The following is a 22,618-nucleotide window of genomic DNA, read 5'->3' as shown; positions in this document are numbered from 1 at the left end:
GCTGGATATAGATATGAATGTAAGCTGAATGTGAGTATTAGTATGTATGAATGAGTATGAATGTAGGGTGGGTGAGGATATGCGTGGGCTGTACGGGTATGAATGTATATGGGCATGTGGGTATGGATGTGAGCCGAGTGTATATTAGGATGTAGCCAGAGTGAAGGGTATGGATGCTGGTTGGAAAATAGCATGGTGTGGGCAGAGAGAGTGTGTGTGTCTGTGTGTGTGTGTGTGTGTGTGTGTGTGTGTGTGTGTGTGTGTGTGTGTGTGTGTGTGTGTGTGTGTGTGTGGGTGGGTACTGGCGAAGACTGAGATATGGGTATGTGTGTGAGCACGAGTTTAGGCTGGGTTTGGGTATAGGCTTGGCATATAGGTGTCAGTCTGGGTGTGGGGCTGTGTGAAGGGCGTATAGCATGAGTGTGCAGGTTTGGGATCAGGTATAGGGTGTAGGCTGAGTGTGGGTAAGGGGCTGGACTGGGTGTGGGTAGAATCGCATAGGGGGGTGTATAGGGAGGACAGCTGACGCCTCACGATGGGAGGGGGGGAGAGAGAGAGAGCTGTTAGCCTCCCCGTCGCTAGTTTGCAATGTTGCAGCTGGCAATCCTCCTCCCCCCCCCTTATCCTTCAATTCCTTCCCCCCCGCCCCCCGCGTAGGGGCAGAGCCGCCGCTGCCGCCCGACCCACACCGACGGAGTGGCGACGCCGTCGGCCTCCCTGACGGTGGCGACGTAGCGGCACTGCCGGCAAGAGTGGCGGCGACGGCGGCATAGGGTCGCCCCGGCAACCGTCGCCATGGCAACCCGTCGGAGATTTGATACCGCCACGCTGAATGGATTATTGATGCAACGCCGCTAGTTCCCGCTGCAACCACCAGATGCCGCGCCATTCGTCGCCGTCTTAATTATAAGGAGAATGTAGGCAATTAACGCAGTAAGGAGATTAGCGCATTGTACCAGTAATTAGTCGGAGCTGGGTGGGTGCAGGAGCATCTAGGTGTCACTCGCGGTAGTGGCGCGGCCGGGGCCACCTCGCACTACTGACGGAGAGGGGGGGGGGAGAAGGGGGGGGGAGGAAGGAAGTCGCGCTACTGACGGAGGGACCCTCGCTGGGGGTCGCGAGGTGAGTGTGGGGCCCCTCTCAACCCGGTACCTCACCTTTTTTTTTCTGGTCCACGCGCTGATTAAGGCTCGGTTTTTGCCCGATCAATTGAGCCTCGTCATGGCAGTGTATTGAAAGGCTCAACATATGCTGGTATGCAAAAACTGGGGTCGAGGCGGCCAGCTGCGGCGGCCGTAGAGGCGGGAATTGTCGCGGCGGCAGCGGCGGGATACGACCCCGTCTCTCTCACGCGCCTCCGACACACAACAACACACGGACCCCAAAAAAAACAACAACAACACGGTGGGCATGGGGGCGCGGTGAGAGACGTGTGCCCTACCAGTTCTGCCCGACCCGTCGTCCTGTCGACGTCCGTCGCCGTCGTTGTCGCCGCCTCTCATCACGCCCTTGGCCATGCTGACAACGTCATCCGTCACCTCCTGACCACGTTCATCCGTCTCAGGTGAGTGGCGCGTGTGTGGTGGGTCACAGGGTGCGTGCGTGTGCGTGTGTGTGTGTGTGTGGGTTGCAACCCAACCCATTGTGTTGCACCCTTGCTTGCTGCCTGCCTGCCCCCTCCCCCCCCCCCACCTCCCCCTCCCCCTAAAAGCATTACCCACCCCTAATGTTTGCGCAGCGAGAATGGGTCAGACGTCACAATACCCCATAGCATGTATCCGGGTATCACGCCCACAGATATTGCACTCACAAATTGAGTGCAATTTGTGAGTGCAACCGCGACTTTCCCCCACGGGCTCTCAGCCTCTTGTAAATATCAAGAGTTGTAGTTAGTAGTATTATAAGCATCCTCAAATTATCCCATATATAAAATATGCCGTAAAGATGCTGTGGCTAAGCCACTCACAAGATTCACAATTTGCTAACTCATCCTGAGGCCCTCCTGGTATTCTTCAGTAATGCCACACATAAGCACGTGGTTATGTAGCCCTCTAGGCATCTTGGCACTACCCAGTACGGCACAGCCGCCTTCAGCATAGCCAATGCATAGCAATACCGTCTTTAGCATAGCCCTGGGACTACCACCTTATGTAAACAAAGCCAGCTACACCTGGCCAAGACATGGATAAAACTTGTAATTATTGTTTTACTGGTTTAAAGTCATCATAGCTCTTCGCTGCAATTACCTTATCATGGCCGACATTGCTATAATGGGTAGAAGTTATATAAGAAAAAGGATGAATAATACTGTATTTATTTTGAGCAGAAAAATAATAATAACAAGAATTCTAAAAATAAATCCATAGCCCTGACCCGTCAACACTGACCTTTGACCCTTAGTCCCCGTATCAGGACTGGATAAAATCACACACAGGAAGCAGTAAAATCCTCGTGTGTACTGTTTTCCTACCCCCACGTGACTTGTAACAACACACACAAGACATTTAGCATCAAAAATAACAATCGCTGTTATCATTTTTATTCTCCAAACCAATCTTTCCCCATTCCCTCACCCCTTCCTCCTTCAAATAACCCCCTACTTGATGTTCTATATACCCCCCTCCCCCTTCCCCCTCCCTCACAATCCCCCCCCTCCTATAACCTGCTGTTTCGTGCCTATTCATATTCGTGTTTTTATCTCTCCATTATTCTCCACGAAGCTCTGATCGTAAACTCATATATCGACTTGACATGTATCCTTCATTATTGCAAGGTGCGACGGGGGAAAGGAACTGCCTAGACAGAGAGACAGATCATCATACAGTCATCTACAGAGCCGTTGGTGAATTCCTAGTAGTCGTAGCCACTGTAACAACCTGTTTCCACCCTCCTCCGGTACTCTGACTGTCATCAGTATTCGCCAAAGTACACAAATCGCCATCTCGTATACATCCTAATTACTACAATTTTAGACAACAGTAACAGAAATTTCAGTCCATTTCCTTTTGTGTGTATGAAATCATTACTTTAAAAAAAATAGCTTATTCCAGACTCTGAAGTATACGGAACTGTTAGAATGTAGGCATTATCCCAGCTCATGACGTATTGACATGAACGAGGCGAGGAGGGTTTGACAAAAGCCAAGTGATATCCTCCTCCCCCCCCCCCTTCACAGCTCTCTATATATACTCAGGCACAAGATAGCCACCAGCCAGAATTATACGAGCCTCACATTACACTTGGTCATGAAATAATCACATCAAGTATTGCATCACCTGTCTATGAGAGAGCTGCATGCCAGGACCAGGAACTTAGAATTTAGAAAATATATATTCTAAATCACACACACACACACACATATATATATATATATATATATATATATATATATATATATATATATATATATATATATATATATATATATATATATATGTAAATATGTGTGTGTGTACCTGTCCCATGTAGTATCGATCCCTGTACAAGGGACCTGCAGCGTAAAGCCAGGGGTTAGGGGAAGGGGAAGGGGGGGAAAAGAGTAGTCAGGGGGATGACAAAACCTACACACGCGCTTCTCATTGCTTGCACGCACCCTTGGTTGTTGAGAGAGAGAGAGAGAGAGAGAGAGAGAGAGAGAGAGAGAGAGAGAGAGAGAGAGAGAGAGAGAGAGAGAGAGAGAGAGAGAGAGAGAGAGAGAGAGGGGGGGGGGGGAAGGGATGAAGGGGTCAATCGTGCTTGTGTCAATATATTTAAATCACACTCGCTCATCGAAGGGTGGGGTGGGGGGAGGGGGGTGCAAGCAGGTCCACAAGCATATTTTTTGTTGTCGTCGTCATGTGGGGAGTAATATATTGTTTGGTTCTAGTTGTCAGGATCGCTGAAAGCGGTATTTTACTTGGAACTATTACGATGATTTAGAAGTAAAATGTGATCATCAATAATGATGGTTATATGTTATGTTTAAATGTATTTATCAATTACTATGAAAATAAGATAAAAAAGATAATAAAAAGTCCACATAATGTATATATATATATATATATATATATATATATATATATATATATATATATATATATATATATATATATATATATATATACTACTCCCTGTAGCAGATACTTGAACGGAGGGAACCTACACACACCTTCCCTTTAAGAGACGCAAATAATAAGCCGGCGGGCGGTAAACCTCTCTACCTCACAATTAACTCCATAAGGCAGACCGGTTAATTACAATCTACGTCATCTATGGCGAATTTCCTCCGCGTGAGCAGTTACCAGAGCTAAACAATGCCGTTTGCCATATGACCTCTACCCAGGACACACGCTTTTTGCATCATGAGACTTAATTTTGAATATAATAATTTTGTTCATAGATAATTTCAGCAAATGCCAAAGGGGGTGAATGTGTCACTGATTTTTTTTTCTCTTTAGAAAGGAGTTTTTGTAACACATTGGATCAAGACAGGTCTGAGGGGTGGGCCTGTGGTACTATCTATATTATATGTTATATATATATCGCTGGGCTGTTTCCTTGGTGACGTGGCTCAGCATCCAGCAGTATTTGCCGGAAATGGCAGCAGATAACCAAAAATGTTTTAGATTATCTGGTATGACCAATTTACAATATCACCTATGCTTAAAATTTCGTTTCTCGGTGTAAAATTTAGTGCGTGTTGACTGTTGAGGGGACTAAGCTTGCAAGAAGACAGCAGAATTGGGCGTTGTATCATCAATCGCCGTGGCGGCGGTGCGCCAGCGTTCTTCCCCTCACAAAGCAGATATTTCGGAATTAATAAATAGGAAGCATGACTTGGTACAGGCGTGAGAGGCGTGCTTGAAGCGCGGCTAACACGAAGCTGGTGGCCACACTAAACTACACACATACATACACCCGTCCCCCCACCGTGGGTACACACACACACACATACATATACCACACACACACACATATCACACCTCTGAATTGCCTGGGGGTCAAAAGAACAGTTAATTACACAACCACGAGACACAGGGCCGCCGAAGGCAAGCACAATGATTGTAAATAATCTCTCCTAACAATCCCTTTAGACACGAGGATTAACCATAGGAGAACAGAGAGCGGAGAGAAAAAAAATCAGCGCTACTCACAATCTCTCTCAACCTTTCTTGTCCTATCAAAAGGAAACCTAAATAGCATCAGGTTATAATTCTAACAATATGTACTACTCCCCAACTCTATTACCCGCACTTTGTTTTGCAAAACGTAAAAGGCTTGCCAGAGCAGAGCTGTCATAGAGGCAGTAGGCGAGAGGCGCATCATGCAACAAAATTGTAAGGTCAGCCCTAATAGCCTAACTGTTGACTGCTGGCAGTCACTGTATTATAAGGTATTATAAGTATTATTGAAGCTCACTATTATAAGGTTCAACGTATAATGTTTAGTGGTTTTTAGTTTCACTTCTTTGTGTGATTATTTGTATATTTTACTTACTCTATTGTTACTTTGTTGCATTTTGTTGTGTTGGTTACAACAGTCCATTATTGTTATAATTCTTCTTCTTCTTATTATTTCGAGCATTATTTTCTGATTCCTCTCCATCTGTTATTTTTTTCTTTGCCATTTCTTCACTTTCTTTTAAAATTATTATTAATTGATTAAAAATTATGATAATTCTAACATCAGTTTCGTCGTTAAAGTTGCCAAATATTTTGAATTTTTATTATATTTTATTATTAGCAAATGTTCATATTTTACCGTTTCATCGATTTTGACTTAATATTTGTAATATATTATAGTATTTTATTTTCACACATCAACGACTTTAATTCATATCTCTAGTGTCGTTACAACCGGAGTGGTTGTAAAGTTACATAACTTCAGGCATGGCTCATTCCTGAACATTGTTTACAAAGAAGCCAAGGTGGGGGGGGGGGGGAAGATAAGTTAAATTACTATAATTACTGATTATTTTTCTACCTTATCAGCTATGATTTGGGTGGTTAACCCTATATAATCTTAACATTTCCATTATCAACACCATATTAGTAGCTGCAGGCGATGAGTCACAATAACGTGGCTGAAGTATGTTGACCAGACCACACACTAGAAATTGAAGGGACGACGACGTTTCGGTCCGTCCTGGACCATTCTCAAGTCGATTGTCTTGATTGACAATCGACTTGAGAATGGTCCAGGACGGACCGAAACGTCGTCGTCCCTTCAATTTCTAGTGTGTGGTCTGGTCAACATATTAGTAGCTGTTTTGACTAGTTTATTCAGCCAATCAGCAGGAACACGACGTCCAGTAATAAGAATTGTCTACTCATAATCAGTTAATTTTCATTTCAACTCTCTACAACTTGTTCATGCTTGGCTAATTTTAGTCTCAAGTCTTATCATGCCAATAAGATTTATATTTGCCAAGTCACTTAAAATTATTTATAGATTCTAATCATTCAGACATCCGTTTATGTGTCATATAACCTTCATTATCCAGACTTTGCCCGAGGTTACGTAAAAGGGTAAATGTACAGGTTTTAACCATTGGCCTTATGTTAGCCTTGGTAATACAAGTCTTATATTAGGTTCATTGGACTTTCTGAATCGAAGATGTCTCTTCAGTCTCATAAGACGTTCGTCAACCAGGCAGAGCCTTCTCGTGTGACTTTCATCAAGAAGAATTTACTCTTCAGTCCTATAAGTCTTTCTCATAACTTTATATATACATATATATTTTTATATATATATAAATATATAGTATATATAAAAATATGATATATTTATATATATACAATACATATATTTATATATAATATATATTTATTTATTCTCTCTCTCTCTCTACTTATACATATTATATATTTATATTCATATTGTATATATTAATATACATATTATATTTATATTATATATATTTAACTATATAATATTTATATATCATATAATGTATATTTATCTTTTGCATTTATTTATATACATATGAAACAAGGATTACACAAACACTGATCCAAGTATGAAAAAAACTTACACTTGAAGAATTAAAGAATGCTAAACAAGTTTTCGGCAGAATTCGCCTTCATCAGAGCAAGATAGCTAGCTTTGATGAATATTATATATTATATATATATATATATATATATATATATATATATATATATATATATATATATATATATATATATATATATATATATATATATATCAGACCTGACAGACTAAGCACCATAAACAAAATGAGATAATATCACATGTGCAAAAGGTGGCATTAGATTGCTCTCTACACCAATCAGTTTCTCGCTTATCCTACTGATTAAATACCTAATTAATGCTTCTCTCAGTAAAAGATTTACATAAATTATCTGAAAATTAACCTAGGCAATTGTATGGCTTAAATCTCTCGTGATTAATTACTGCATATGAGTCCTGATCCGTCTTTATTGAATGTTTATGCTGCATTATTCGTAAAATAGTAACAATATTATTTCATAGAATAGTGTTAAATTATACATGATTATTGTTCATTCTTATGAGCCAGGATTTGTTGGATTGCATATTTTATTTTAACATTTCAATTATCAACATCATATTTTAAGCTGTTTAAACTAATTTAGTTTATTCTGGTGGTCTGCAGGAACAAACTGTTTACTGTATTTGCTGTTTTAACTAATTTATTTTATTATGTTAGTCTGTAGGAACAGACTGTTTACTGTACTTGCTGTATTGATCAACGAATAATTGTTCATATAATCCTCTATATTATATGAACACTGAGTTTTGCTGATGTACACAGAGTAACACTGTACACTGATGTACACTGATGTCAGAGTGTTTAGAGTGAAGATATGCACTCACTAGGGCCCAAGAGGGAGAAGATCAGCCTTATAAAATTGCATTCTGGTTGAATTACCAATTAAAAACAACTCTGTATTCTTTTGAGAATAAGTTAATACACTAAACTGCCCGAATCTATTGATTCTGCTTTCTTATGGTTAATGTGTATATAATAATTTTTTGCAATATGAAGATTATCCACAAAATAGCAAAATATTTATTTAAAATATGTAGTTTTATTAAAAAAAATTAAAAATAATAAAATATAGTATGTAACATAATTGGAAATATATTAAAAATTAAAGATAATACAAAATAATAGTAACATTACTTACCAAAATAAAATAAAAATAATAATGATAATAATTACAACTTTAGTAATAGTTAATCAAAGTTATTCAAGATGAGAGGCTCATTTCTAGCTTCAAAATATGAAATTAAAAAAAATTATATATAATGCGTAAAAAAAACTATTCATACTAATACAAAAAAAAATAATAAAATTAATCATTATAACAATTATTATTATATTAATTATTCTAATAATTATTATAAAATAATTATAAAAATTATACAGTAATAATAATAACACAAATGACAGTTATAAAAAATTAGTAAATAAATTAATAATGACAAAACTGTACACAACAATTCTGATGTATTATACATCACATTTTATACAGTATTATATAAAGGGAGGACCTATATTGCTGCAGCCTACAGCAGGAGAGAGCAGGTCCAGTTGCTGCAGGTCCAGCTGCTGTAGGTCCAGCTGCTGCAGGTCCAGCTGCTGTAGGTTCAGCTGTTGCAGGTCCAGCTTCTGCAGGTCCAGCTGCTGCAGGTCCAGCTGCTGCAGGTCCAGCTGCTGCAGGTCCAGCTGCTGCAGGTCCAGCTGCTGCAGGTCCATCTGCTGCAGGTCCAGCTGCTGTAGGTCCAGCTGTTGCAGGTCCAGCTGCTGCACATCCAGCTGAAGCAGTTCCAGCTGTTGTAGGTCCAGAGGTTCCAGGTCCAGCTGCTGCAGGTCCGGCTGTTGCAGGTCCAGCTGCTGCAGGTCTAGCTGCTGCAAGTCTAGCTGCTGCAGATCCAGCTGTTGGAGTTTCAGCTGACGTAACTCCAGTTGATGTAGGTCCAGCTGTTGCAAGTCCAACTGCTGCAGGTCCAGCTGCTACTGCAGGTCCAGCTGCTGCTGCAGGTCCAGCTGCTGCTGCAGGTCCAGCTACTGCTGCAGGTCCAGCTGCTGCAGGTCCAACTGCTGCTGCAGGTCCAGTTGTTGTAGTTTCAGCTAAGTCCAGCTGATGTAGGTCCAGCTGTTGTAGGTCCAGGTGTTGTAGGTTCAGCTGATGTAGGTCCAGCTGTTGCAGGTCCAGCTGCTGCACGTCCAGCTTCTGCAGGTCCAGCTGTTGCAGGTCCAGCTGTTGCAGGTCCAGCTGCTGCAGGTCCAGCTGCTGCAGGTCTAGCTGCTGCAGGTCCAGCTGTTGCAGGTTCAGCTGCTGCAGGTCCAGCTGTTGCAGGTTCAGCTGCTGCAGGTCTAGCTGCTGCAGGTCCCGCTGCTGCAGGTCCAGCTGCTTCAGGTCCAGCTGCTGCAGGTCTAGCTGCTGCAGGTCCACCTGAAGCTGTTACAGCTGCTGCAGGTCCACCTGAAGCTGTTACAGCTGCTGCAGTTCCAGCTGTTGCAGGTCCAGCTGTTGCAGGTCCAGCTGTTGCAGGTCCAGCTGTTGCAGGTCCAGCTGTTGCAGGTCCTGCTGCTGCAGGTCCAGCTGCTGCAGGTCCAGCTGCTTCAGGTCCAGCTGCGGCAGGTCCAGCTGTTGCAGGTCCAGCTGCTGCAGGTCCAGCTGCTTCAAGTCCAGCTGCTGCAGGTCTAGCTGCTGCAGGTCCAGCTGAAGCTGTTACAGCTGCTGCAGGTCCAGCTGCTGCAGTTCCAGCTGTTGCAGATCCAGCTGTTGCAGGTCCAACTGCTGCAGGTCCAGCAGCTGCAGGTCCAGCTGTTGTAGGTCCAGCTGTTGTAGGTCCAGCTGATGTACGTCCAGCTGTTGCAGGTCCAGCTGTTGCAGGTCCAGCTGTTGCAGGTCCAACTGCTGCAGGTCCAGCTGTTGCAGGTCCAGCTGTTGCAGGTCCCGCTGAAGTAAGTCCAGCTGATGTACGTCCAGCTGCTGTACGTCCAGCTGTCATCAAACAAAACAGCATAAATGATGATTAACAATTATTTAATAGTTATAATAACGACACTTGATTTTAACTTACACAAAGTCCGAAACAATTTAGCTTTTTGAAGTATTATTTTCCCCAGGATTAATAAGTATGATAATGTTAAATATTATCGAATATTAACAATGTTTCTTAAGTCGATTGTTAACATTTATTTCTAAGTTCACAAACTGGAACTTGTAATAATAATAATAAAAATAAAAAAATATAATTTAGGAATTATTATAATGTGGTTTATTTTAATAAAATATTATTACTATTATAACTTTCACTACTATTATATAATTATTTTGATTATATATTTCTGTATATGTCACATACGTTTACGTTCGTAAGGCAGAATACTACTTTGGTAGTTTGTTCTTGAGAGAAAAGTTTGCAGGGAAGCTAAATCGATTTTTGTGAAATTTGAAGTATTTTTTTATTAATATTATAACTACAATGCTTATTGAACACAGCAAAGCAAAAATGCCTACTTGCCTCTGTTTATTTTCTATAGAAAGTATGCAGTAATATCGAGAAGCAGTATTGTGTTTTTTGAAGTTTCATTTAGGGTTTCAAAGTATTTTATATATTTTGATCCTCAAAATAATTACTCAATTTAACATACCCAATATGGTATGCCTGGCCTGTAACTAAACCATCTTGTTTATGGTAGATAAATACCCTGAAAACTCCTCGTTTCGCTTGATTATCTGACGATAGATGTGTTCGAGAGACCGGGCCGTGAGAACATGGGGCCACGAGTTCATCCCGTCAGGCGGTTTCAAGTCATTACTTGAGTAGTATATTTTTATTGATCTTTGGGAAACGTATCTGTTAAATTCTATTAACTATTCTACTAGTAGAATAATTTTACTAGTTATTCTACTGTTGTGTGTTATTCAATTCTATTGTGTACTGTTCGACTCTCCTGATTGAAGGGACTCGTGTTCGACTCTCCTGATTGAAGGGACTCGTGTTCGACTCTCCTGATTGAAGGGACTGTGTTGTCGAGTTGAATACTCCTATTGTTGGGGCCGCTGTGCATGTGTTAGTGTATACAGATATAGTGAAGATCGAGTTCTTCTGACAGTTCACAAGGGAAGGAAGGGCTTGACATAGGAAAAATAGGGTGGAAATCACTGTGATATAATTCCTGAAGATGTTTACAGTGATACAAATTGTTCCTTTCTATTGCAAATTGTATTTTAGTATTACTTATAACATTTGAGTGCTGGAGGAATTAACTGCTCGTTTCGTATAGTTACTTAAGTATGAATTGCTTCTGTTCTATAAAGTTACTTAAAGCCTGAAGTGGTACTGTTCCTTGTAGTTACTTATATTTTGCTAGAGAATTGATGAAAACAGTTTTGTGATATTAAGCATTAATCTACAAGCTTAAATAGTTGTTATTATTTCTTAAGGACCTGATATTTATTAATTTATTAATAATTTATATGAATTATTATTGCTAGTTCAATTAATAATTGTATTAATACCATCATTGACTTTTTTGTACACAATTAAATGTGTGATATATATTTTGTGAAGTGGAAGTGCATTATTATTAATATTACTTTATTATTTAATTTTAATCTTATTTCATTATTAGAAACCTCTGCTGAAGTTATCTTAACAGAAGTTACAGTTGTGTTATTGTGAAAAAAAAGTGGAAACTAGTTTTAGTTTCCTGTTTCTGGTCTTCTGCACAAGAAGTTGCAAAGGTTGCATGGCTACATCCCTTTCTTGCTCCTTAATCATGTTGCATATTTCTGCATGTTGATTCGCGAAAAAGACATTGCACTGTTGTAATTAGCAGTTATTTAAATATGTCTCATGTTTGGAAATGTAATTTTTTTTTAAGGGACGAATGTGTTGTGGCGCTCGTGGGAGAGTAGGGATGGAGGGTAGGGGATGGAGGGACGGGCGGGAGGATGGGTATTGATTTTGCGGACATTGTAATATACACAGAGATCAGCCACATCCCCCCTGTTACGATGGTGAGGCTGCAGGATGCTTCCTATAGCACTGTTTCTATTATGATAATCTTACTGTTCACTCTCTTGGTTTGTCTCGAAAGCACCAAGCTTGCTACCCCATTGGCTGTGTCAATGCACCAAGCTTGCTTCCCACTAGCTGTATCAATGCACCAAGCCTGCTTCCCACTAGCTGTGTCAATGCACCAAGCCTGTTTTCCACTAGCTGTGTAAATGCACCAAGCTTGCTCCCCACTAGCTGTGTAAATGCACCAAGCCTGCTTCCCACTAGCTGTGTCAATGCACCAAGCCTGTTTTCCACTAGCTGTGTAAATGCACCAAGCTTGCTTCCCACTAGCTCTGTCAATGCACCAAGCCTGCTTTCCACTAGCTCTGTCAATGCACCAAGCCTGCTTTCCACTAGCTCTGTCAATGCACCAAGCTTGCTTCCCACTAGCTGTGTCAATGCACCAAGCCTGCTTCCCACTAGCTGTATAGCTTTAGCTGGAACTTCAGTTTTGTCTTCACACGTGACAGTAAACAGGAGCCTTAAATGGAATTTAGTGCTTCACGATGTCTCTAATTTGTGAGCTGCATAAATAATTGTAGACCACAACGTCTGAGTGGTGAGAGGCGTTCACGTGTTGGTTAGCAAAACTCGTTCACAGTCTTCCTAAGAGACAGCGTTCAGTCGTCTTCAGAGGCAGCGTTTCTTCATATATCATGTAGCATTAAATCTTGTAGATTTTGGACGATACATCCATGTTTAGTACTCTTTACATAGCTTGTGAAAGGGATGGATGTCGAGGACTGGGATGGGGTCGAGAACTGGGATGGGGTCGAGGACTGGGATGGGGGTCAAGGACTCGGATAGGGTCGAGGACTGGGATAGGGTCGAGGACTGGGATGAGAACGAGGAATGGCATGGGGTCCAGGACTGGCTACGACAAGCCAGTCCTGAGTCCACTACAATGGGACAATGTTTTCCTTAATCTCTCGCTCGGATTTTTGTTTTCCTCCGTTTAGTTCATGAATTATGCATCCCGTATCCATCATGCGAGTGGTAGTGGACCCCATATCAGTGGACCCCATGCCTGTGGACCCCGATGCCAGAGGTAGCGGACCACACCTCAAAAGGAGAATAGTGGTGGACCCCATTCCAATAATAAGAGTAGTAGTGGACCGCATGCCATTAATGGGAGTGATAGTGGACCCCATGCCATTAATGTAAGTGGTAATGGACCCCATGTCAGTGGACCCCATGCCAGTGGACCCCATGCCAATATAGGCTTGTCATGGGGCTCAGGAACTGAATCCCCCCCTAAATTTGTGTTTAGCTGACCAAGTTGCATTAATGATGAGTTAGGTTAAATTTTTTTTTACCTTTTAGAGGAGTTTAGTATATTAAACATCCCTCCCCAACAACACCCACACAAATTCTGTTGGGAGCAACAGTGAAATGAAAAACAGTTCAGATATTATATATATTGCTTCTGCAGGTTTTCTCTACTTAAACATTGACTTCGGCTGGCTTTTTTCTACCAAAATATTAGCTTCTGCAAGTTTTTACGACTTAAATATTGTCTTCTGCAGGTTTTCACAACTTAAATATTGGATTTTACACATTTCTACTTCACCAATTCCACGAGTTATTTAGAAATTGTTATGTCGACTCAACTGACATTTCTCTTGCGTTCTCCCTGTAATTGTATACAGTGTACATAGTACTCAGGAGTTTCTTCTCACTCCTGGTTTCTTTAAGAAGCGTGATCTACGCCTTATTGGTTCTCTTAAATGCTTAGTCATTCACGTAAGCTTTGATTTCTCCATATTTACATTTACTTTCCTTGGGTTGTTCCATTCGCTTGGGGGGAAGGAGGGCTTGCGGTTGAGTGGACAGCGTTCTGGGGTCGTAGTCTTAAGGGCTCGGGTTTGATCCCTGAGAGAAGCAAATGGACAGTTTCCTTCACCCTAGTGCGATTGTTCACCTAGAAGTAAATAGGTACCTGGGAGTTAGACGGCTGCTACGGGCTGCTTTCTGGGGATGTGTGTGTGTATGTGTGTGTGTGTGTGTTTGTGTGTGTGTGTGTGTGTGTGTGTGTGTGTGTGTGTGTGTGTGTGTGTGTGTGTGTGTGTGTGTGTGTGTGTGTGTGTGTGTGTGTGTGTGTTCGTGTGTGTGTGTGTGTTAGAATAAATGGTGTAGTAGACATAATTGAGGAAAAATATATTGGTTAGAAAGCCGGGGTCCAAGAGCTAAACGCTCGATTCTTCAGATACAAATAGTAAGCAAACACACACACACACACACACACACATACACACACACACACACACACACAGACACACACACACACACACACACACACACACACACACACACACACACACACACACAGACACACACACACACACACACACACACACACACACACACACACACACACACACACACACACACACACACACACACACACACACACACACTATAAAGATCACAATGAGACCCCTCCACTACGAAGGGCAAGAAACGGAAAAGATTAGTACCAAGAAACATAAAGCTAATTCCTGTGTTCCGTTTAATGAATTAACTTTAGTGGAATGTAGCATAACTTCCTCTCAGGACGATGTTATTGAACGAAGAAAGCAATCAGGAAGGAAAGATCTATTGCCTTGAAAAAACTATTGGAATGATTGTCAGTACACAGAAGGCTTGCTGAATGCTGATAGATGGTAGGCACCCTCTTGGAGGCCTGGTCGAGGACCGGGCCGCGGGGACGTTGAGCCTCGAAATCATCGCAAGATATCGGTAAGGTATGCCCTGATGCCTAAGCTTGGAGATATCAAAGCTGCATGGAGATTCAAGTAATTCATTGTATTGATTAATTAGAATATCCCCCCTAAAATATGACATAAAAACAGGTCACTTTAATGATATAATCCCATTTATCTAATTTTTAGAATGCATGTGATGAGAAAAATATACCTATTAAGAAATTACAAGGAATCAGAACTTGATATAAGGGAGGAAAAGAGGTTTCAGAATACCTCACAAACTGACTTTCTGTCACATGTCAAAGAGGTAATGTGCTGAAGACGAAGGGACCAACATAGAAATTTGCATAATCTTTACCCAGAACACTTCAGACACAGAGAATCATAGCCCCAAAAATTCCCACAAGAGGCAATGATCTCTGTATCAGCGAGAACATTGTGCCCCCTAGAAACAAATAGCACCTGGATGTAAAACCCCGAGCGGATTCTGTTCTAGAGACAGTTTCCAGGAATAGGGTAATCAGTTCCAATTTAGGTCATAGGCCTAAATCCTAACATAATTAACAATCAGTTCACTGGTCCACACTATTCCTGATATATGTAAACGATTTACGTGGGTAAATAAACTTATTCCTACCATTGCTTACAGATGACGGGAAAGAGATGAAGAGAAAAAGGACAGATGATGATTTGCAAGATGCTACATGACTTGACCAAACTGCAGAAGTGGTCTAACAAATGGCTACTGGACTTCAATTCAATTAAATGTAAGGCTATAGAGACGGAAAATAGATGAGAGAAGGTAATGCCAACTGAACCACCTGATGGAAAAACTTATCGACCAAGATGGAGTTAAAGGATTTAGAGATGAACTTGACAATGAATTTATCACTTGAATGAAACGGTTATGAGGGTCTAGTGAAACCAGTCATGCTGGTTTCTTTTATCAATAAAAATCAAATCAGTAACATGAGCAATTACTGGAAAATTTGTAGGCAAGCAGATATTCCACGGAAAGAAACAACAGTCTCTCTGAAGTTGACCAAACCACACACTAGAAGGTGAAGGGACAACGACGTTTCGGTTCGTCCTGGACCATTCTCAAGTCGATTGAGAATCGACATTGATCAGTCTCTCGGATCAATAAAAGAAATTGATCTGGAAGTTGGATATCACACTAAGTACGTCCCTAGTAGGTACAAAAGTCACAAAAGAACACCAGGTACACAAAATACCTCATAAGTCCAAAAATTACTCAGGAACTTGCATGTTACTCGATTGAGCTGTGAGACACGGGACCCCCAAAAAGCTGAAACTCACATCTATTCTCTCCTTCAACTAATTTGTTAGAGACTTTTATCAGCATTTGTGTTTCATGCTTTGAGAGTCGTTTTCTTGATCTTATCCTTCGTAAAGTGGAATGGGATCCCATTTCTTTGTAGTGGAAGGGGATGCAAAGTGCATGAATTGAAAGTGAAAGTGGAGATAAGGAGGGGTGGAGAAAGGGGTCATGGGGCAGAAAAGTGAAGAGGGGTGGAAGATGAAGGATTGAGAGAGAAATTGAGTGTGCATGTGTAGTGTGTGTGTACTCACCTAATTGTGCTTGCGGGGATTGAGCTCTCGCTCTTTGGTTCCGCCTAGGGACCAAAAAGTAATTTGCTGTGTGTGTGTGTGTGTGTGTCTGTGTGTGTGTGTGTGTGTGTGTGTGTGTGTGTGTGTGTGTGTGTGTGTGTGTGTGTGTGTGTGTGTGTGTGCGTGTGTGTGTGTGTGTGTGTGTGTGTGTGTGTGTGTTTGCTCTGTGGTGGCTATGACAAAAACAGTGTCTTGGGTTCCACTCTACTCTCCAGCCCACACACACACACACACACACACACACACACACACACACACACACAGCCACACAAAAGACACTCTACCAAGAATCGAAATTGAGATACCCCATTAAGGCTCTGTTTATAGTCTCTTCTCGAGTTTCTTTATTGAAAATAACTGTAGAAGAAAAACTATTTTCTTCATCTTGGTCGCCCCCTTCAGGTAAGGAGACTCGCTCACAGAATTTACCGGAATAGCCTCTAGGTAATTTGCTGAAAGCCCATCTTCCAAGGACGCCTGGAACCCAAAACCAAAACTTGGGTAAACTCGTTTTTTTTAGTGTGTGTGTGTGTGTGTGTGTGTGTGTGTGTGTGTGTGTGTGTGTGTGTGTGTGTGTGTGTGTGTGTGTGTGTGTGTGTGTGTGTGTGTGTATTTGTGTGTACTTACCTAGTTGTGCTTGCTGGGGTTGAGCTTTGGAGCTTTGGTCATGTACAAATTAGCTTGTAGATTAGCTGGTGTGTATATGTGTGTGTGTGTGTGTGTGTGTGTGTGTGTGTGTGTGTGTGTGTGTGTGTGTGTGTGTGTGTGTGTGTGTGTGTGTGTGTGTGTGTGTGTGTGTGTTTTATACTCACTTGAACTATTCTACATATACTTGCAGAGTCGACCTTCAGTTAAGCCCCAAGTTTTTGTAGTTATTAATAATTTTTTACAATGATATTTTATTTCTCTCTTATTTACATTTACCATCTAGTCCTTTCCATTTATTTACGACTCTTTAAGAGTCTTACTCATTTTTCGTCTCTTTTAGTTTCCAATCGTTCCGCTATCCCTCACTTAGAATATTGCTCCTTTGCCGACTGGGTAAATTTGTCCTTGAATTTTGTATGACGCAATCATGTCCTCTCTATTTCTTCTTTCTCCAGAGGGTGAGGTCCAATTTTTCGATCTTTCTGGTGAAAGACGTTTATCTGGTGACTGTTTGTAGTGTCACTTGTGGTGATAGAGACTCTGGCATTAATGTTGACCTTGAATGGGGGTATATAGTAGTAGTAATCGTAGTAGTAGTAGGTAGTAGTGATGATGGACAGGTGAAGACACAGCCGGTGTCCGCTGACAGATGGCCAGCCCCCTTTCAGACCTTCAGGGGTCGTTACCCCTGGCCCCCTTGAGTTACATTTTTGATCTAATTATGAAAGGCTGGAAGAAGAAGGTTTATTTTTTTTTGACTTCACGTGTAATTCAATAAGGTCAGCCACTCCTATTCAAACACAAGGAGAGATTGGTCTTGTTGGACATGCCAGTAAAATCTTCCAATTCAGCGGCAGACTGCCCATGTTGTTGACTTAAAAGTGGGAAAGGGGAGGGGGAGTGGAAAGGAATGGAAGGGGGGGATGGGGGATGTGTAGTGGAAGGGTCAAGATATTCATCGTTAACTTTATTCACATTCTTCACTGATATTATTCAACCTCATTGAAATTAAATAGATGTAAAACTATATTCCCTCCCCCTTATTATGTCCATACTAATAAATGTTGTGAGTAATATGGAGACTGTGAGTAATATAGACATACTAATAGATACTGAGTAATATAGACATACTAATAGATACCGTGAGTAATATAGACATGCGAAAACCTCACTGGTATTTAGGAGGCTGCTAGATTGGTGATTTAGCCCCCTTGCTATAATTTTTAATAGATTAACTAATGGCTGATATAGCAAGTAATATCTGCAAGTGAGTTCATAAAGCTAGTAATATCTGCTGTAATGTTCATAGAGCCAGTAATATCTGCTGTAATGTTCATAGAGCCAGTAATATATGTTCTTCTGTTCAGAGCTCAATATTAGCTATACTGTTATAGAGCACGTAAAACGGGCTATACAAAATAAGAGCAGGCGCAACTGCAGACACACTAACACAGGCGCAGCTGCAGACACACTAACGCAGGCGCAGCTGCAGACACACTAACGCAGGCGCAGCTGCAGACACACTAACGCAGGCGCAGCTGCAGACACACTAACGCAGGCGCAGCTGCAGACACACTAACACAGGCGCAGCTGCAGACACACTAACGCAGGCGCAGCTGATCCGACTGCTGTTCTAGCCAAAAAATCCTGTAAATCGGAGCTAACTGAAGCTAGGTTGGTGTGGGGAGCCCATAGGTAAGCAGAGGCAACAATGCAGGCGTATGGGTTGCTGGGGGTAAGGGAGAGAGGCCCAAAGGCAAGCAGAGGCAACAATGCAGAGGTTTGGGGCAGGAGAATGCAGAGAGAGTCGGCTACGCAGGTGTGAGGATAGGGGTAAGGTATGGGAAGCTATGCAGCTGCTAGAACAATGGTAAGGGGGGAAAGGGGAAGCTGCGGAAAGGCAGCAAGCTATGCAGGGCAGCAAATGCAGCCGTCAGTGGGACAGAAGAGGTGGAAGGGAGGGACAGAAGGGGGAAGGGAAGAGGGGGGAACGGAGAGGGGACCCAAGAGCTTAGTGCACGATGCCGTAAGCATGGGATTTAGCGGCAATCATACAGATTACTGACCCCTACAGCCTTACCACTCGCTCCTCTCTCTCTCTCTCTCTCTCTCTCTCTCTCTCTCTCTCTCTCTCTCTCTCTCTCTCTCTCTCTCGTAGCATAATGCTTTATGTACATTTTAGATTGTTTTATGATCATTAATCATAATCATTATTATCATTATAATCATTATAATCATGATCATTAATCCAGTACCTATTCAATCAGAAGGGGCAATTCGGGGTAACCACACAAGGTCTTCGCTGTTTAGTCGAGAAATTGTAGGAAATACGAGATGAGGCAACTGGCTGATGATTGTGGGGGATGGTACCTATACACGGATGTATGGTGACGTGTGTGTGTGTGTGTGTGTGTGTGTGTGTGTGTGTGTGTGTGTGTGTGTGTGTGTGTGTGTGTGTGTGTGTTTGTGTGTGTGTGTGTGTGTGTGTGTGTACTATTTGTGTCTGCAGAATCGAGCTATTAGCTCTTGGACCCCTGCCTTGCTAACCAATCTATTTTTCCTCTATTATGACTACTACATATATTTATCTCTAATACACACATACCTATCCTCAGGAAGCAGCCTGTAGCAGTATATACCGTAATTCTGGTCCCCTCTCACATATTCCCATTTCCATCACCTTACACATGCCGGTGTTGAAATCCAGAAGCCATATTTCGGGCTAAATCTACAGCTGGTCTAATTCCTTTCGGAGAACTTTACGCTCCTCGTCTACAAACATCGTTATGTGGGACTGAACAATCTATTTCTGTAGTTCGGTCAGTAATGTAAACGATAAATAGTGTGGGTCCAAACACTGATCCTTGAGGTGTTCATTTGTTATCCTTCACCAATCCCACTTCTTGCTACCTTGCCCAATCCCTTGGGCTGGACGGTAGAGTGACGGTCTCGTTTCACGCAGGTCGGTGTTCAATCCCCGACTGTCCAAGTGGTTGGGGCACCACCAAGGGAGCCGGTCGGCCGAGCGGACAGCACGCTGGACTTGTGATTGTGTGGTCCTGGGTTCGATCCCAGGCGCCGGCGAGAAACAATGGGCAGTTTCTTTCACCCTATGCCCCTGTTACCTAGCAGTAAAAAAGGTACCTGGGTGTTAGTCAGCTGTCACGGGCTGCTTCCTGGGGGTGGAGACCTGGTCGAGGACCGGGCCGCGGGGACACTAAAGCCCCGAAATCATCTCAAGATAACCTCATGATAACCATTCCTTTCCACCCCTATCTCATCTCAAATCCTTATCTTGACTCCTTCCAAGTGCTATATAGTCGTAATGGCTTGGTGCTTTTTCCTTGATTCTTCCCTTCCATCCCTCGCCCCCTCACTGTGATTCTCTGACTCGCGTCAGTTTGGTATTCTCTAATGCGTCATAGTGTTCAATCACTTACTCTTGCCTGCCTTTCAAATTTGTGCAGCGGTGTGTCTGTGTCGGTGTCTGTCTGTCTGTCGGTTTTAAACTGCTACTCTATTCCTCTGTGTCTGTCTGTGTCTGTCTGTCTGTCGGTTTTAAACTGCTACTCTATTCCTCTGTGTCTGTCTGTGTCTGTCTGTCTGTCGGTTTTAAACTGCTACTCCATTCCTCTGTGTCTGTCTGTCTGTCGGTTTTAAACTGCTACTCCATTCCTCTGTGTCTGTCTGTGTCTGTCTGTCTGTCGGTTTTAAACTGCTACTCTATTCCACTGTGTCTGTCTGTCGGTTTTAAACTGCTACTCTATTCCACTGTGTCTGTCTGTCTGTCGGTTTTAAACTGCTACTCTATTCCACTGTGTCTGTCTGTCTGTCGGTTTTAAACTGCTACTCTATTCCACTGTGTCTGTCTGTCTGTCGGTTTTAAACTGCTACTCTATTCCACTGTGTCTGTCTGTCTGTCGGTTTTAAACTGCTACTCTATTCCACTGTGTCTGTCTGTCTGTCGGTTTTAAACTGCTACTCTGTTCCACTGTGTCTGTCTGTCTGTCGGTTTTAAACTGCTACTCTATTCCACTGTGTCTGTCTGTCTGTCGGTTTTAAACTGCTACTCTATTCCACTGTGTCTGTCTGTCTGTCGGTTTTAAACTGCTACTCTATTCCTCTGTGTCTGTCTGTGTCTGTCTGTCTGTGAGTGTTTTGCTCTATTTTCGTTAGTCTGTTTCGCTGTTCCTGGTATCTTGATCTCTCTCATATATCCCTTCATGTTTCATATGTTCGTCCATTTGGTTTATTAAATCCCTTTCATTTTGCCTGTGTGGCTCCGTTTGTATATGTGTTTGTGTCTGTCTCTGCCTGACTGTTTATGCTACTTATCACAACCTCTCTACAGTCAAAATTCCGCACAGTCAGTTCAGCTCTCTCTCTCTCTCTTGCCCTTTTTCTCTCTCTACCTCTCTTGCATCTACCTTCTCTCTCTCTCTCTCTCTCTCCTCCTTCCATCTCTTCTATCCCCCTCTCCTACCGACTCCCATTTCCCAGCCTCGCCATCACCTTTAAGTGCTCTCCTCCCTCGCTGTGTTAATCACCCTCTCGCCCCCCCCCCCTGCTCCATGCTCGATACAGTCACCCTTAGTTTCACCTGACCTTCACCCTGACTGCCCTCAGCCCCTGGAGCAGCAGATGGACTCTGACAATCAAACTTTGTTAGAAGGAAACTCCAAGATTCATCACTTAGTTAATTTAGTCATTTACCAAAAAAAAAAATCATCATATATCATCATAACTACATGTGTATTTACCCCAACATATACATTAAAAACAAACACATCATTGTATAACTGTACTTAAATGACCAAGGGAGCATAAGTGGTTAGGACCAATTTATTGTCCCAAAAATATATTATTTTTTGGGCCAAAATTTTTTTGGGGGATTATTTTAATATATTATTGTTGGGACAATGATATGGTCTTTTATATATGATGGGACTATATAATTACCTCATTTCTACCTAACATCGCAATCCTTGTTCAAGATTTTCCTATATTCATATCTTATCCTTTCCCAAGCCTCATTCGATCTGATCAGATCCGATCAAACTTTGCTTGGGTTATGAGGTTAGCTTTCTGACGATGAGTTTTTAGGATTATGAGGTTAGAAGTTAGGAAAGCTGTCGCTCCAGGTACGCCATAGCGACAGGTCTTCTAGTCCTAATGATAAATGAGTAAATGAGTCATGATAAAATGAGTCATTTATATTACATTTCAGTAATGTAAATGACCAAACTACACATCAGAAGAGACAGAAACGGCGACGTTTCGCTCCGTCTTGAACCATTATCAAGTCGTGTGTGAGGAAGAGAAGAAGGAACTGTCCAATACACGGGCCTTCCTTGCTCTCTCTCACACACACACTCCTTAAGAATGGTCCAGGAAGGACCGAAATGACGTCTTCTCCTTATCTTCTGATGTGTGACTTGCTCATCGTATCTTCAGCCACGTTATTGTGACTCATCGTCGTCAGTAATACAATATGAAAGACCACGACGCAGTTCTTGGTCTCAGAAATTACACACGTGGTACTCAGGATCAGGAGAAGGGAAGGGTGAACTATCAGGCGAAAGCGCCAA

At 42.2% G+C, this 22,618-nt stretch overlaps 1 protein-coding gene across 5 annotated transcripts in view; it reads left to right on the top strand.

Annotated features, from left to right (window-relative positions):
- The first annotated feature begins 826 nt into the window (after window positions 1-826).
- LOC123763628 (uncharacterized) overlaps window positions 827-22,618 on the top strand; it is a 149,696-nt gene continuing 127,904 nt past the window's right edge. For 2 of the 5 annotated variants that reach the window (XM_069304360.1, XM_069304361.1), the window contains exon 1: window positions 827-1,564. In XM_069304360.1, coding sequence (XP_069160461.1) covers window positions 1,257-1,564 — 308 coding nt within the window. In that variant the 5' untranslated portion in view covers window positions 827-1,256. The remainder of the gene's footprint in view (window positions 1,565-22,618) is intronic. The other 3 variants (XR_011222719.1, XR_006773469.2, XR_011222718.1) reach the window with 3 other exon arrangements.

The sequence above is a fragment of the Procambarus clarkii genome, chromosome 52 (assembly GCF_040958095.1).
Source record: "Procambarus clarkii isolate CNS0578487 chromosome 52, FALCON_Pclarkii_2.0, whole genome shotgun sequence".
Classification (NCBI taxonomy): Eukaryota; Metazoa; Arthropoda; class Malacostraca; order Decapoda; family Cambaridae; genus Procambarus; species Procambarus clarkii.
Note: the sequence above shows the minus strand (reverse complement) of the source record. Positions and strands in the feature narration are given on the sequence as shown.